The sequence below is a fragment of the Rhinolophus sinicus genome, linkage group LG03 (assembly GCF_036562045.2).
Source record: "Rhinolophus sinicus isolate RSC01 linkage group LG03, ASM3656204v1, whole genome shotgun sequence".
Classification (NCBI taxonomy): Eukaryota; Metazoa; Chordata; class Mammalia; order Chiroptera; family Rhinolophidae; genus Rhinolophus; species Rhinolophus sinicus.
In genome coordinates this window covers 91,268,584-91,283,990 of record NC_133753.1, presented here as the reverse complement: position 1 = coordinate 91,283,990, position 15,407 = coordinate 91,268,584, and the positions used below count along the sequence as shown (strand labels likewise).

Below are 15,407 nucleotides of genomic sequence, written 5' to 3'. Positions count from 1 at the left end.
ATGGTGAAAGTTAATAAACAGTTTTCTTTCTGATAATTATATTTCACTGCACATGCTACATATCATCAGATAGGGATGTTGATAAGAGAGAGGGAAATGGGTAGGATGTTGGAAAAGAAAAGTGTGTGCATAAGAGTGTGTGCATAATTCCATATTGAGTCACATGATACCATTCAAAGTTCAGAACTGATACCTTTAGGGAGCCAATAGCTGCTCGTCCAGCTGCCTCAACACTACCCACCCAGGTGGTGAGAACAGCACTGACCTTAGCCCCAGAAAGCACAGGATTTCTGACAAACACAGTGTGTTTTCCAAGCCATCTGCCTAAAGATTCTTTTGGTCACATGCGTGAGAGAGCCCAGCAAACAGTTTCAACTAGAGACATCTTGGTATGGCAGAGTAGAGCAGTTGTGACAAATAATTATATATAATATATATTATAATTATTATATATATATATATATATATATATATATATATATATATATATATATATATATATATATCAATTCAGGTTATTTGAATATTTGGAAATGTTTCATGATGTGAACTGACTCAATTCTTACCAAACTAGTTTGGGTCAGTATGTAGATGCAACCTTACAAGAATTTTCTTTAATATGACATTCATGCAATATTTGAATTGTTTGGGAAGTTGTGTCATAATTAAAGGATGATATAAGTAAGAAAGGAATTGAGCTTAATGATATATATTATCATTTTTAACTCTAATAACTAATGACTTTATATAAATAGTTTATATCATTTGTTCAAAATGCAATAGCAACAATGTTTAAGTATCCTAGACTTAGAGCAGTGTTTTTTTATATCACCGGAAAATATTATCCTACTGATGGAAATCAGTGTTTAGAATCTCTAAGTGACTTAGGTCTTTATATTATTTCTAGATCACCTAAATGAGGTTTATTGATATGCACACCACTTGGAAATAACCAAGAAACATATATACGTTTTATTTTGTTTTACTTATTTCAGCCCAGAGATGATTACCTAGAGTGAATGAATCCCTAACGTTATGAAAGTAACACTAACTACTTATGGAATTTTTATGTTTTAGCATTAAAAAAAGGACGATTTTGGATCACACCAGATCCTTATCACAAAGATGACAACATCCAGATTGGGCGTGAGGTGAAAATATCTTGCCAAGTAGAAGCTGTTCCTTCCGAGGAGTTAACATTTAGTTGGTTTAAAAATGGTCGTCCGTTAAGAAGTTCCGAGCGGATGGTTATTACACAGACCGATGCGGATGTCTCCCCAGGAACAACAAACTTGGACATCATTGATTTAAAATTCACGGATTTTGGGACATACACATGTGTAGCATCTCTGAAGGGAGGAGGAATATCTGATATCAGTATTGATGTTAATATATCCAGCAGCACAGGTAAGCAGCATATTTATGATGCAAAAGGTGTTCACATTGAGAATAATTTCCTTAACATTGAGTAGACAAAATAGTCTTTAGTCAACCCAAGAACACTGGTTTTAAAAAAGTTTCCTAAAACCAAATGCTAACCGCTTAAATGCCCAATAAATATCACCTTAAGAGACGGTGCTACTTCTGTTCGATTTAGATTTACATGAAGTTTTACAGAAATAGTGCAAATAAAATTAATAGCATTGGCTCTGGTAGACGTTGGTTTCCAAGTTAAATAGTACGAGTTTGAGTGTTTTTTAATTAACTAGGAACCTTTGCAGCCTAAAATTATATCGATTAATAAAGTTGAACAGCAAATGTCTAAAGAGTTAAGACAATTTTCGTAAATTTTAAACAATAGAAACTTAGACCTTAGATGAAAATATTGACATATAATATAAGTATTGAAGTATACGATATTTTATATTTTGTTTCCCACCAACAAAAACCAATGATAAAGATGTTAAAGTTGTAAACAGATGTGATTTTTTGAAGGTACTTATGATAGAATCTCTCCACAATGAGAATGGTTAAATATAAAAATATACTACGGTGAAATTCCTTTTGTGGAGTTAAAATGAAAATTTGTTATCAATTTTCTCTCAATTAAGTGTACCTCTACAAATGAGGAAAATTATAGGGTTTATGTATGAGAAGACACATTAGCTTAACTCTTAGGATGTTTTAAAGCTTTGTGATTCTATGAACTGTAATCAATATGCATCTGGAGAACTCCAAAGTAGCTTTATTTGCCAGCTTGTTACTAGGTTGAATTGTATGATTTTCATATAGTCCTAGGGTGAATTATATGTGTTGGAAAAAACAGAACAGAAATGTAGTTAGCAGACGTACGCTGTTTTGAGGAAATTTAAATACTCCACTTTTCCTTTTCAGTCAGTCAGCATTTTGACTCTTGTATGTTAACAGATTGACCTATGAGTTTGTCTTCTCAGGATTCCAAACTGCAGTGCACACTAGATTGATTTTACTCCTTATGGAATATAGGTCCATACTTCAGGCTGACCAATCATGCTTACTTTTCAGCATTCTTCATTATTCCTAAGGGAGATTCAATTTTTATCAGCAACAATTAATGTAAAAGTTAGGGTGATGAAAACTATTTTTTGACAGATATCCTTTTCTAGATAAACAGCTATTTTTTATCTAACCTATGTTTCAAAATTGGTCCTAGTGCTAGGAGATGGACTCATTTTAGGATATCTAATGGAAAGCTATCGATATGCTCAGTCAGTCATTTATTTGTGTATTTATTTAGTCAACAAATATCAATTGCCTACAACAGTGTGATGGGTAACATCCCACATATGATATTTCCCATAACAGTAAGAACTATTTTGTAAGATCCAGGATCATTTGCCCTTATTTATGAGGGACGCTTTTCCAGAATTGATCTACACTTAATTGTAGCATTGCTTTGTTTGGTTGTGTGCCTGGTTTTATTAGCTTGTTTCTTTTTCAGAACCAATGACACAAACCCAGGTCCAAAGAATTCATGCTCCTATCTAAGCAGGCTTGTCTGATGGGAGCACAGTTAATATACAGTTAAACTTAGACATAAGAAGGAATACAGAGTGGAGAGTGAAAGGAGCATTATGTAATTAATCATGAAATAAGCCCTAACATTCATGTCTAAATACACTAGTGATATTGTCTATTTGAAACTCTATGTTGTAAGTGACAAAATTGAGAAGATAACCAACATTGATTCATTAAATTTCCAAATATCTTAAAAGTTAAATGCCAAAAGATAATCAGAAAAGCAAAAAAATACTCACGGAATGCCTCTCAGTAATAGAAGTTTACTTATAGCAATTAACGTTTCTTAAGTTATCATTTTGTCTGCTTACCAAAGGTAATGATACTGGAGATAAAGTAGATATGTTAAGTCCTCCTTTAAACACCCTTTGCTACACACCCCATCCCCCCACCTCATCCCACCCTCTCCCCAGCCCTACCACAGGCAGACTTGATTGTTGTCTGTCTCCCTCTTAGAGTGAAAGCTCCATGTAGTCTGGGACTTTATGGTTCATTGTTGTAATCTCAGCGTCTGGAACAATACATGGCACTTAGAACATATTCCATAAAGAATTATTAAATAAAGAGATGGGCTAAGTTGTGCACATAGCTTTTTTTCTTAGGTTTTCTTTCCTCCTTCTATTACCTCTGCAAGATAGGCATTTGATGTATTCTTCCTGCACTTGTAATTCCCTACTGACTTTAAGAAGTTATTCAGTAGACCAATTTATACTATGATTTAATATGTTATCACTCTCAGGAACAGGACTAGCTCCATAATTTGTGGTGTCCAGTGAAAATATAAAAGGATGTCCTGCATTCAGAACTTGCTAAGAATTTCACTATGGTAACATGAAAGCATTCAACCAAGCATAACATCATTAGAGTGGCTGCACAGGTGGCAAGCCCTGGGGGTTGGCCTGTGCAGGGAATTGTATTTTGATAGGAAGGCCTGGAGAAGATGACTTTTAACCCAAAGGATGAGTCACTGAGGGTGATCACATATTCTATCTTCATGCTGAAAGTGCCTTTGATGTTCCATTTTGCTTACAGTAGAGTGGAATACTAAAGTACAGTATAAAGCTCTGTAGGTCTGAGATTGCCTGATTTAATTGCTATCACTAAAAATTATTTTTATCACCACACAGTAGAAGACTACACTTAAAGTAGTGCTTGGATATGAAGTACAGAGATACTCCTGGGCATAGAGTTTGAACAATGAGAATGAACAAGCTATAGCGTGGAGAAAAATATTGGACTAAATTAAATCTATGAACCAGATAGGATTCATAGGAAATTCCCATAAATTGGGTGAGTGAAGTCAAAAAGGACACTACTGTTAAGACACAAGTAAATATGTGGTGAACTCTTAAATTTTGGGTCTTGCTGGTTATAGTATTACTATCTTAGGGAAGTTAGAATCGACCAAGTGGTCAGAGATTTTCTTATAGGTTACACATTTTCTTTCTGTTAAATGCAGGCTATTTTAGGGTGCCATTGTAAACACTAACATTTTTTTGTGAACCTTTTGTTTTTCATACAAAATCTTACATTGATTCTTAATTATTACTGTGTTTTAAAAGACATATATGAAACTTATTAAAATGAGGTTGAGATACCAAAAGGCACTTTTGCCTAATACAGTTTGAAAACCACATTTTTGGTTAATTTTTTAATTGAAATTTTTATTTGTTTATATTTAGGTACTTGTTTTTTGCATTATAAAGGAATTGTAGCATTTTTTTTTTTTTTGGAGAATAAAAGATAATTTTATTGGTAAATAATTTGATATTACAAACAATTCTATTCTTAATTTTCATATATATCTACTGTAATTTTTTTTATTAGTTTCAGGTGCACAAAAAACTTAGACGTTTATCATTTATATCCCTCAGCATTTTTTTAATTAAAATTTATTGGGGTGACAATACTTAGTAAAATTACATAGATTTCAAGTGTATAAATCTGTACTACATCATCTATAAAACCATTTTTTAAATGACAGTCACATCTCTAGACATATTTTTGAGGACTTTAAATTGAAATATAAAATATATCAGGAAGATAAATCAGAGTTTACATAATTATTAGTTTTTTAAAAAGTCAGTGATTTAATTTTAGAAAAAAAAAACTTTGAAGAGATAGGCTATATGAATTTTGGAGTTTGCCTCATGCATTTGATTGAATAATAGAAACTATGCTATAGATGATGATAGATTTAGTCCTACTTTCACATTAATTCAACATTAGAAACTTTTTTCCTCCCAATTCTATAAACATCCAAATTGTTTTATTATGAGCATTTGTTGTCTTGTCAATTTAAAATTTATCTGCCTTGTAGATTCTTTTACTGCATTACTGTCATGCTGGTGTCAGGCGGTGTCTCAGCTCCCGCTCCCCACATAAGAATGCAGGACATGGTGAGGCCAAAAAGGAACACCCACGGAGCCATAGATACTAGAGTCATACCACTATAATCTCGCTGGCAGCTGGGTTGGAGACACAGGAAGCAGGAGCCACACTATCCACAACCTGCCGTCCACTTCGCTCTGCCAACCAACCTCACTTGCTAGCTGCAATCTGCCTTGCTAACTGCAATCCGTGCTTGCTAGCTCAGCCACCATCTTCTTGCTAGCCTCCATGTTCTGTTAGCATAACCACAGCAGTTATATTAGTGGACAGTGGCTCATTGGTTACAGCTGACGGCCAACTAGCCACAGCTGATGGCCATCCAATCACAGTTGATGGCCATTTACTACCTGAGCCAGCACCTTTCCACGTGAAGCCCAGAGCCTGGAAACTGCACTCCTGGTTCTATCCCCACAGTTACTGATTGGTATCTGGCTCTATGTCATATGGTGATAGACAAATGGGCCTGCCCTAAAGGAGCTTATGATCTAAGTTGTCAAATTACTTAATGTCAGATGACTTAGAAATTAGAAACAATATGTAGTGGTATGGAAGCTGTTCTTAACATGTCGTTAGACTTCTGTAGGAATTGTGAATGCTTCTGGCAATATGGGCACAGGAAAGTTTCACTGATAAATGACATTTGAGTGAAAACTTGTTGAAAGTAGCACTGTGACAGTGGAGGGAGGGTGCATTTCACAAAATATACAGGATGAAGAAAGCCCCAGAAATATTATTGATTCTTTATTTCTTGCTTTTCCTGTAGGATTATTATTAATTAATATTAACATAGGCAAGTTATAGTGGTCTATTTCAATTGTATCATTATCATTACTATACTTTATCTGGCTAGACTGCAGGTCACTTAAAAAACACTTTGTAGTGAATTTATCAATTAAAAATTAAATATGCGGGAATTTTAATTGTTACAATTCAATTTTGTAAAAGGAAAATTCTTTACATACTTGCTGAAAAACAATGCATATGAATTTCAGCCTAAAATTTTGGCTACAGTTAATACCAACCCTTAAAATATTGTCACTTGGTTGTTATTCATTTACATAAATAGAACTATTATAAACTTTTTAAATTTTCGATGCTTGTTGAAAAATATCCCACTGCTGCCTCCAGTGTTGCTCCACCGTCAAGTCTTTGGGTGCTTGTTAGCTTAGGTGTATTCCTTTCTGTGACCTCACAAACTTGTAGGGTTACAGTAAACTCAGAAGTCTCTGCATCATGTCTAGAAAATGTAAACAGTGAGATGTGATCTGTGGAATTTCTGTGATGAGTCATCTGGACAAATATAAGCAGACTTGATACCGATTTAATGATTTTTCCTCCCTTGTTAGAGTACATGGGCATTTTTTATATCAGAAAATCGAGCAAGAATTAGCGGATCAAACCAGAAGCATCAACATAAGCTATGCACAGGTGCACAGAGGTGACCAATTGAGAAAATTACTTTGAAATTTTAGCTTTGCTGCTGATAGACTACCTGACTGGTTACTATAATCATGTTAGTTAACAAATGTCTGTACAAGTATTCACACCTGTGAAATAAAAGTTCTTGCTAATGTATGGCTGTGGCACACGACCACTAAGAATTGTTCATGAGCAGGAGGGCAAAAGGAAAGTGATAATGCCCTCTTCATTGGATGTACTTCTTTGACCTTTTCTAGTTAACAAAGAATAGTAACTCATGAAATTTTGCTGATTAAAAGTGAAGTCTATAGAATCACTATAGTGAATGATCTGTTGTTTCATGTAAGAGGAAGTCATAAATAAGACTAACATGTAAGCCCTGGCAATACTTTGAACAGAGGAAGCTTACATGCAATAAAAAGTTATGTGATTGGTTCTTGAGTTACTGCACATAAGAAAATTAATTTTATTCCTTGACTCCAGAATTGTGAGTTTGAATCCATGATCTCCAAATTAATGATGGAAAACAAGTGTCAGCCATCATTTTCTGTAAAAGGGCCAAATAGCAAATATTTTTGGCTTTGCAGGCAATGTGGTACTGTCACAACTATTCTCACTTGGCTATTATAGTAGGAAAGCTGCCACAGACAATAAAATGAATGGGCCTGGCTGTGTCCAATAAAACTTCAATTATGAAAACAGGTGATGGGCCGTATTTTTCCTACAGGCCATAGTGTGCTGATCTCTAACGCAGACTTTTGAAACCCTACTAAGAAATAAAGTAAACAATTCTGAACTCTATGGACTAAACTAGGAATTTAAGGTAAACCCACACATAACTGTTGTCTATACAAACAATATATTTTCTATAGATAGAGGCAAAAATCTCAGTTTTTCTTATTCCTCACTTATGTATGTATTTTTATTGGGTCCCTTGTTAAACTGATCATTGTCTGCGAGGGTGATCTAAGTTCTAGAATTAAGCTGCAAGGATTCTTGAGATTACTTTGCAATTGCTAAAGTCTCATTCCTAACATATAAGATTTTCTGTTGTTATCTCTATTCCGTTTGTGACCTCTTTCATCTATCTTTTATATCTGTTTGTATATCTACATTTAAATTGAACGGCTGAGGAGACAATGAAAAAAACACAACTTAAAAATGAGATATATTCTGAACTTTAGAGTCTCCCGATTATGGAGTTATTTTCTTCTTTTCTGAATAGCTGATGGGCTACTTTTTATACTGGCTTCAGGCAGAACTAGTCCAGAGAGATTGAATTTACTCTAAGTGTTGAAACTTCTCTCTCAGTTGATTCTTGTTCTTATTCTTGTTCTTATTTGTCCTAGATGTGGGCCAGGAAGAAGCATACTGTTTTTCGCAGTGTGTCAGTAGGGAGACTGTCACTGTGAAAAAAAATAGTGAATTATAACTTGTACAGCTTTTCCCACTTTCTTTACATAGGCTTTCCTCTTACAGCATTGAGACCTGAACCAAACGTGGCTAGTAGATATCTTTACTATGGTACTTAGAGCCTTAAATTGCTATTGTGCTTAGTAAATTTCCCAGAGAGACAGTGAACTGCGAAATACTTGTACTGTTTTTATTAACCATGTACACAATACATCCCTTAGGAAATATTGGGCTTTGCATACTTGTAGAAATACCCAATTCCTTTCATTTGTGCTTTCAGTAAAGCATAGTATTAACCTTTAGCATTTGTGGTAGGCACGGTTATATAAATTCATAGTTAAGTACATAAAAGTTTACCAATAGTTTATGCTTAATATTGCCTATTTGAAAATAGGTTTTAGTCCTTAAATGTTTTTATTTTAAAAATTATTGAATAATTTGTAATGATTTCTTCTGCTCATGCATGTTAGTCTTGCATTATTCATTGGCTGATGGAGGTTTTCTACAAAGGACACCTGTAAATGCAATAATCTGGAAATGTTGGGCATGGAGAGCGGACTTGTCCAGAATATGTGTTTGAATAAGTCATGTGGTTTTTATTCAGGTTAAATAATAAAAGAAAAATAGCTGTTTTCTTAAGGTGTTTATACTCACACTGAGGAAGTTTGAGAAAATGTCAGTTGTCCACATCCAATGTTATTATTGGTGTTATTATTATTGTTATCACTTAGCCTTAGGGAACATTGATGGAGATTGTGGGGTTTAGAGCTTATGTTCAGTTCTCTCCTGCCTTTGATATCGGCCATTCAGATAGTCAGAAATCCATGCTCGAATATGTTTAGGGTAAAGATACTTTCAGAAGACTTACCAAGTGCCATATAAGAATGTGCAAATGACCTAAGAGAGAAATTGCTAACATTACACAAAGTAAAGTTATGATGGATCAGCTAGGAGCAGTTTGCAAAGACCTCCTGAGACCTCGGAAGTTTTCTGAATGAAAATAGGAAATCCAACACGAGAAATAAACACAGTATTTACAGCTTACATCATTGATGTTTTTTCCCTTTCATTTGGTATACCTCATCTTTATTTCACAAGCTCTCAGTCCTAAAGAAATTGTCCTTAGTGGAGGAAGATTGAAGCATGGAAACGTAAAATTGAGAGGCAATGTTAGCTGACAATGAAGTAAGAATAATACCAAGTGTTCTTATCTAACAAAGAGAAATTAGTATAACTGTTACCCATAGTCCTGGGATTTATTCATGAAATATAGTGCACACTCAATTCAAAAAGTATTTATTCAACAGCCACTACATGAAAGAGGATATAGGAAGAAGTGAAAAAGTATAGGATGTAATTCATAATGGATTTTATATCCAGTTAGAATACACTTGAAAAACTTTAGTAACAGATAAAGTCTAGTATTTGCTTTATAAACTCAGAGTGATATTGAAGCGTACAGGATGGAATTATTGAATCTGGTCAACAAGAGTTCCATAGGGCAGGTAGCATCTGAGCTGGATTAAGATTGAGAATTATGTGGCACTAGATTTTAGGAAAAAAAAAAAAAAAGTGAATGTAGTTACATCTCACTAACATAATGAAGAATGACCAAAGAATGTTATCAAGGGAGCAGTATGATCAGATTGGTGTTTTGGGGGGCCTTTTCATGGGATGGATCTGCAGAGTTCCAAAAAGAGAAAATCAGAGGAAGAATGGTGGAGAAATGAAAAAGAGTTTCAGAAGACATTCTGGAGACTTCATAATCAATCAACTAGGCAAAGAAAATTTTTCTTCTCTTTCGCCAACAGTATAGACCACCTTTGTTTGCGATGTGAGTCGGTGTTCAGTGAGTCATTTAGAGATAATGTGAGAGACAAGGCAGAAACATTTTATTAGGAACTACAGCAGTGGGAATAAGCAATGCTTTATGGATATGTCAGGTGAGAGAGGAAAAGACACAGAGCGCTTAGCTAATAGGAAAAGCATGAGACTCACTCATGAACTTCATCTGAGAAGTTAGCTGACCTCTTTGCTTCTTAGATTCCTTGCCTCTCCACTACAGCTCTGGAACGTTTTTAAGGAAGAGTTTGAGGAAATAGAATGGGGGGGAAAATAAAATAAGCAAAAAAAAAAAAAGTCTACAGGTTAGAGTGTGTGTTTGGGGAGGGAAACTATGCATTTAGCTGAAGAGATTGATAGGCATCAGATGAGATGCCGAGAACTCACAACCTCTGCGATTAAGGGCCAACTAAGTCAGTGACCTATGCTCTTGAGTCATTTTAAGAGAGTGCCTCACTGATGTCAGGCACCTTTGTGGGGTGGAGCCCTGGAGTTCACTACACTCCCAAGTTTACCACAAATAGTTTTATGACCTTGGGTCTGTCTACACTTCAAAACTTTTCATTCATGGAATAAAGGGATCAGCCAGGCAACCGGTTTCCAAATGTTATTTCAATGATAACTAGGGACTTTTTTTTTTTTTTTTTTTTTTTTTTTAATATTCTTAAGGACCACTGAACTGCTGGAGGAAAGTAAATAAACAAGTTGAGAATTTTACCCCCTTGCCCCTCTTCCAACTTCAATCAGAGCTAAACACATATCTCTCTTATATATAGGACTTCTTTGCAAGATTATATTTGAACGACATATGCTGACTTGAATACACACACATATGTGTGTGCATACAGTGTTAAAAACACATAGTTGAAAACCATTTGCTTAGATGAGTTCTTCAATCTCTTTCAAAGTATGCTGTGCTTTTCTCATTCCAAAATGTTATAATACCTAGGTTGTTTAGAATATGGTAATGCCACATTCTGAGTGAGAGATTTGAAGTTGTGGAAGAGGAATGAGAGGAAATACTGATTTGAGATTAGTTGTAGTTGAGGGCTTGTAAAACACCCTTTTGTTTTGGGTGACCAATGAGAAAATTGGGTTTAATGACTAGGAGAAAGGTCAAAAGTGAAACATGGACTTCACAAGCGATTGATTAATTACATGCGAATGAGCTTATTCCAGAAGAGAATATGAAGCAAAGAAAAATATCCAAGGAGACGGTGGGAAAAAAAAAACAGATACCATGAAAAAAATGAAAAAAAGAGTTGTCAATGGAATCAAGAAAAAAGAGATCCTTGATTTGTGTGTGACAGGAGGATATCCAATAGAAAACTTCCTGTATTTACAGTCTTTAGGGCCTTCAATACCTCTTCATCAGCCTGTGAAAGATATATATTTGTCCCAGATAGTTTAGTATCGATGCATAGCTTTTGATAATAGAAGTGAAATTCTGTTTTCCTTCAAGTGAAAGCATTGTCAACTGCAGGGGTGGGGGTGCGGGGGTGAAAAGGAGAGAGAGAATAAAAGAGAAAATGAGAGAGTGAGATTCATCAAAAATAACAATTACTGTAATCTCTTTTCAATGAGATTTAAAGGAGTAAGAGGGAATATTTGAACCGTTTTCAGTTTGCCTTCTCAGTCAGTAATAAGTTGTTTTGAGAAGCATACATGATGTTAATATTTTTACCACTTATTTTTTGGGAAAGCAAAAATGCAAACATTGGCTACATTAAATTAATTCTCTATTTTATATACTAATACAATAAATACTAATCATGTTTACATATTAGAATTTTCTCACATAAAATTGAATCTATAATTATAGAAATAGCATCAGATTTACAATTTTCCTCCAATTATCATCTTCAAATTCCCAACTTTTCCCCAAAATATTACAACAAAGGTCCTACCTTAGCAATTGTAGTTTAACAGCAGTTAATTAGATATTATCTAATTTCTGGGTCATGTGTTAAGGATATCTTTCACCTGGCACAGTTAAACACTTTTTGAAATTCCTAGATCACATTAAGATAAGAACAGGTCAAGGAGAAATAGGAAAGAATACCCAATTTGTGCTTCCTCTACCCTTCATCTTTTTATAAATGCAAGCAATGGGGATATAGGAACTATTTGAATTTTAAATGACTGAGTATAGCTTCCTCTAACCTAATGAGGAATGAATACCATTAGTTAGTTCCATAATTTGCATTTAAAATTGTAATAACCAGCAATAGTTTAGAGTCAAAGAAAGACTTGTGACAAATGTATTCATTCACTGATGAAGGATACATGTCTCCATCAAATTTAGAGTTAAGAATGGATTATAAATTAGGATATATTGTTTAAAGCCATAATATCAGAATTTACTCTGGATTTTTTGACTAGAGGAAAAGATAGAAGTGTGGGAAGTGCTATTATACTTACTACTATGTTTCCCTGAAAATAAGACCTAGCTGGACAATCAGCTCTAATGTATTTTTTGGAGCAAAAATTAATATAAGACCCGGTATTATATCATATTATATTAGGCCCGGCCTTATATAATTATATTATATAAGACCTGGTCTTATATTATAGTAAAATAAGACAAAGTCTTACATTAATTTTTGCTCCAAAAAATGCGTTAGAGCTGATTATCCGGCTAGGTCTTATTTTCGGGAAACACGGTACTTATGTAATTAAACACTTCAGATTTTTGTGTTCAGAGATGACACTACCAATCTATCATTATTAATTGAGAAACAGAAAAATGAATAGAAGTATCCATGGAGACTGGGCCCATAGACTGACAGTTTAAATACCATTTTGTTCTATGTGCTAGCCAAAGGTCTGGAGTCCTGGATTTCCTGGCATTAAATTGAACAATTCTTATAGGGATTTAATTTGTTTGTAATATTTAGGTTGCATCTTACAATTTGGAATGTCTTAAATCAAAGCTATTTCTTTCAAAAGCTCCAAAATGTAATTGAGAACTACCATTATTGCAAACCCCCACCCCCAATCTGTTTACAAATGAATACATCTTAATTTTAAAAGAGCCTCATTAATTTTCAGAGTCTTAATTTTTTATCCTTCATTGTGGGATCTCAATGAGGTTAAGAAAGAGATTAAATAAATTTAGAAAATCATTGTATTTGGGATTTTGGTGGCAATGTTTATTTTGGAAAATTTATGAATCTGAATATCTATTTTTTAAAATGAAAGATTATTGGGGCAGGTCCCCACATTTATATTTTGTAAAAAATTTTTAAAAGATTTCTAAATGTCACAATTATTGACATAGTTTTTAAATATTGAGGACATTTATAGATTACTTAGTACCTTTCGTTTTACAGAGAGAGAAATGGAGCCCAAAAGCTTTGTTACTTGTTCACTTTCTATAGCTACACTCTGACCTAAGCTTAGAATCTCAGATTGCAAATCCAATTTAAGAGTTTGCAGCATGCTGTAAAATGTTATATTATCTTACACTAAATGGGTAGTTCCCTTTACTATCTCAGGTGATTCTGATATTTAGTTACACCCTTTGACAAGGGTCTTCCATGAAAGAATCACTAAAGGTAGGTGTTAAATTACTTTAAAAGGGATTCAGGTAACATTCTAGTTGAATCATGTGACTGTGTTCTCTTTCGAAGGCAGGCACAGCATTGTCCCTTAGTCCAAGAACAACACTTCAAAAACTTTTAGGATGCTAGATCCTGTTTGCCAGTCTCAGGAAAGTGGGGCAAAGTCTTACCCTTTTCTAACCCTAGGCACATAGCTTGAACAATATTCATTTAATTAAAGAAGACCACTTTTAATGTTATGCTAAGTTAAAAATCCTCTAGTGCAGCTAAACATGATACTTGTCTTGCCCTAGCTTCCTGAGCAGAGTGAACCCAAGGTTTGGGTCTTTAATATGCTACCTAACTACATTTGCGGTGTGTACTCCTGAGTTGCATAATGTAAATATTGACAGTAACGCTAGAATATACATTAAAACTTACAGCACAAAAATGTACATCACATTGTCTATGGTGAAGTACATTTATTTATAAAAACTTTTATAGCAGCATAACAAAAACATAGAAAAATGCATACATTCTAAGCATGCAGCTTAAATAGTGAGCCCACATATATAACCAAATCCAATTTAAGAAACAACACATTACCATATGCTGAAGCATTTCCAAGTAAATTACAGAACATATCACATTGAATTCCGTTTTACAAAAAAGTAATAATAATAATTAAAAAAATAATAATAATAATCTAAGATATTTGGGGTTGTTTATTGCATTCTAGTTGCTGGATTAAACACTTTTACAATGAGTTCTTTTTTGAATCCTCAGAATACCATCTGAAGTATATACTTTTGTGATTATACCCATTCTACAGATGAAAAACTTGAGCTTTGAAAATCATAAGTCGCTTTACTAGGCCTCACAGTTTCTAAATAGTGAAGTAAAGTGTTGACCATAGGTCAATTCTGGCTGCAGAACCCAGGTTCTTTATAGAAAACACAGCCTCTCCTTTGGGATGAACACAAGTAATGAAATTTCAGGCTCCAGAGATAGACTGTGAGAAATGTAATTTTGACGCGTGAATCTATCTCAGAAACCTCAAATCATATTGCGTCTGCCTTCTGACCTCTTTAACTAAGGAATTGGACCTGGGAAGTCCTATTGGAGGAAAGTCAGCCTAAGAGGCAGCTTAGGATCAGAACTTAAAGTTTTAGAAAAGGGGACATGACAATGATTTGCCAGGGAAGGGAAGAATGAAGTACATCGTACTCTTCTCGAGTCCGTTACAGGTAAATAAATCAGCATTGCCCAAATTTTAGGAATGTCCTATCAGTAAAAAATGACTAGATTAAAAAAGATGTGAAATGAGAAGCATATCATTGCACTTAAAAAAAAAGGTTTAATGCACAATATGAAATATAGTGGTAATTTAAATATGGGAAATAGAAATGATAAAATGACAAGCAGTTCAAATGTCTGCATCTAAAATGCATTTAGTATGAATTACAGTCCACTATAAATGAAACATAAGTAGTTCACTTTTACCAAGTCTGTCTAAATTATACTTGTAAACAAAATATATTTAGTTGACATTTAAACGGAAATATTCTTGCTTAGGAATAAAATGCAATGTAAAGCCATATTAATAAAGTGGTACTAAACTCTATTCACAGTCACATATTAGCTCAGAATGAGTTATGTGACATTCCGATCAATGACATTATGAGTTTTTATGCGGTTTTAAAATTAGGCCCATATTTTTATTGTAGCATTCTATACTTCTACAGACTGACAGAATGGATCATAAAATGCACTCATGCATTGGTAGAATATTTGTTAATAAAG

General features: G+C 34.1%; 1 protein-coding gene across 4 annotated transcripts in view; it reads left to right on the top strand.

The window, feature by feature from the left end:
- The window catches only part of MDGA2 (MAM domain containing glycosylphosphatidylinositol anchor 2), a 790,763-nt gene that overhangs the window by 589,408 nt on the left and 185,948 nt on the right, over positions 1-15,407 (top strand). For 3 of the 4 annotated variants that reach the window (XR_002137734.2, XM_074328195.1, XM_019736030.2), the window contains exon 7: positions 1,078-1,407. The exons of the other annotated variant lie outside the window; for it this stretch is intronic. Coding sequence is in view for 2 of the 3 variants with exons in the window: in XM_074328195.1 (XP_074184296.1) it covers positions 1,078-1,407 (330 nt within the window). In the remaining variant the exon portion in view is untranslated. The remainder of the gene's footprint in view (positions 1-1,077; positions 1,408-15,407) is intronic. 4 annotated transcript variants of the gene reach the window in all.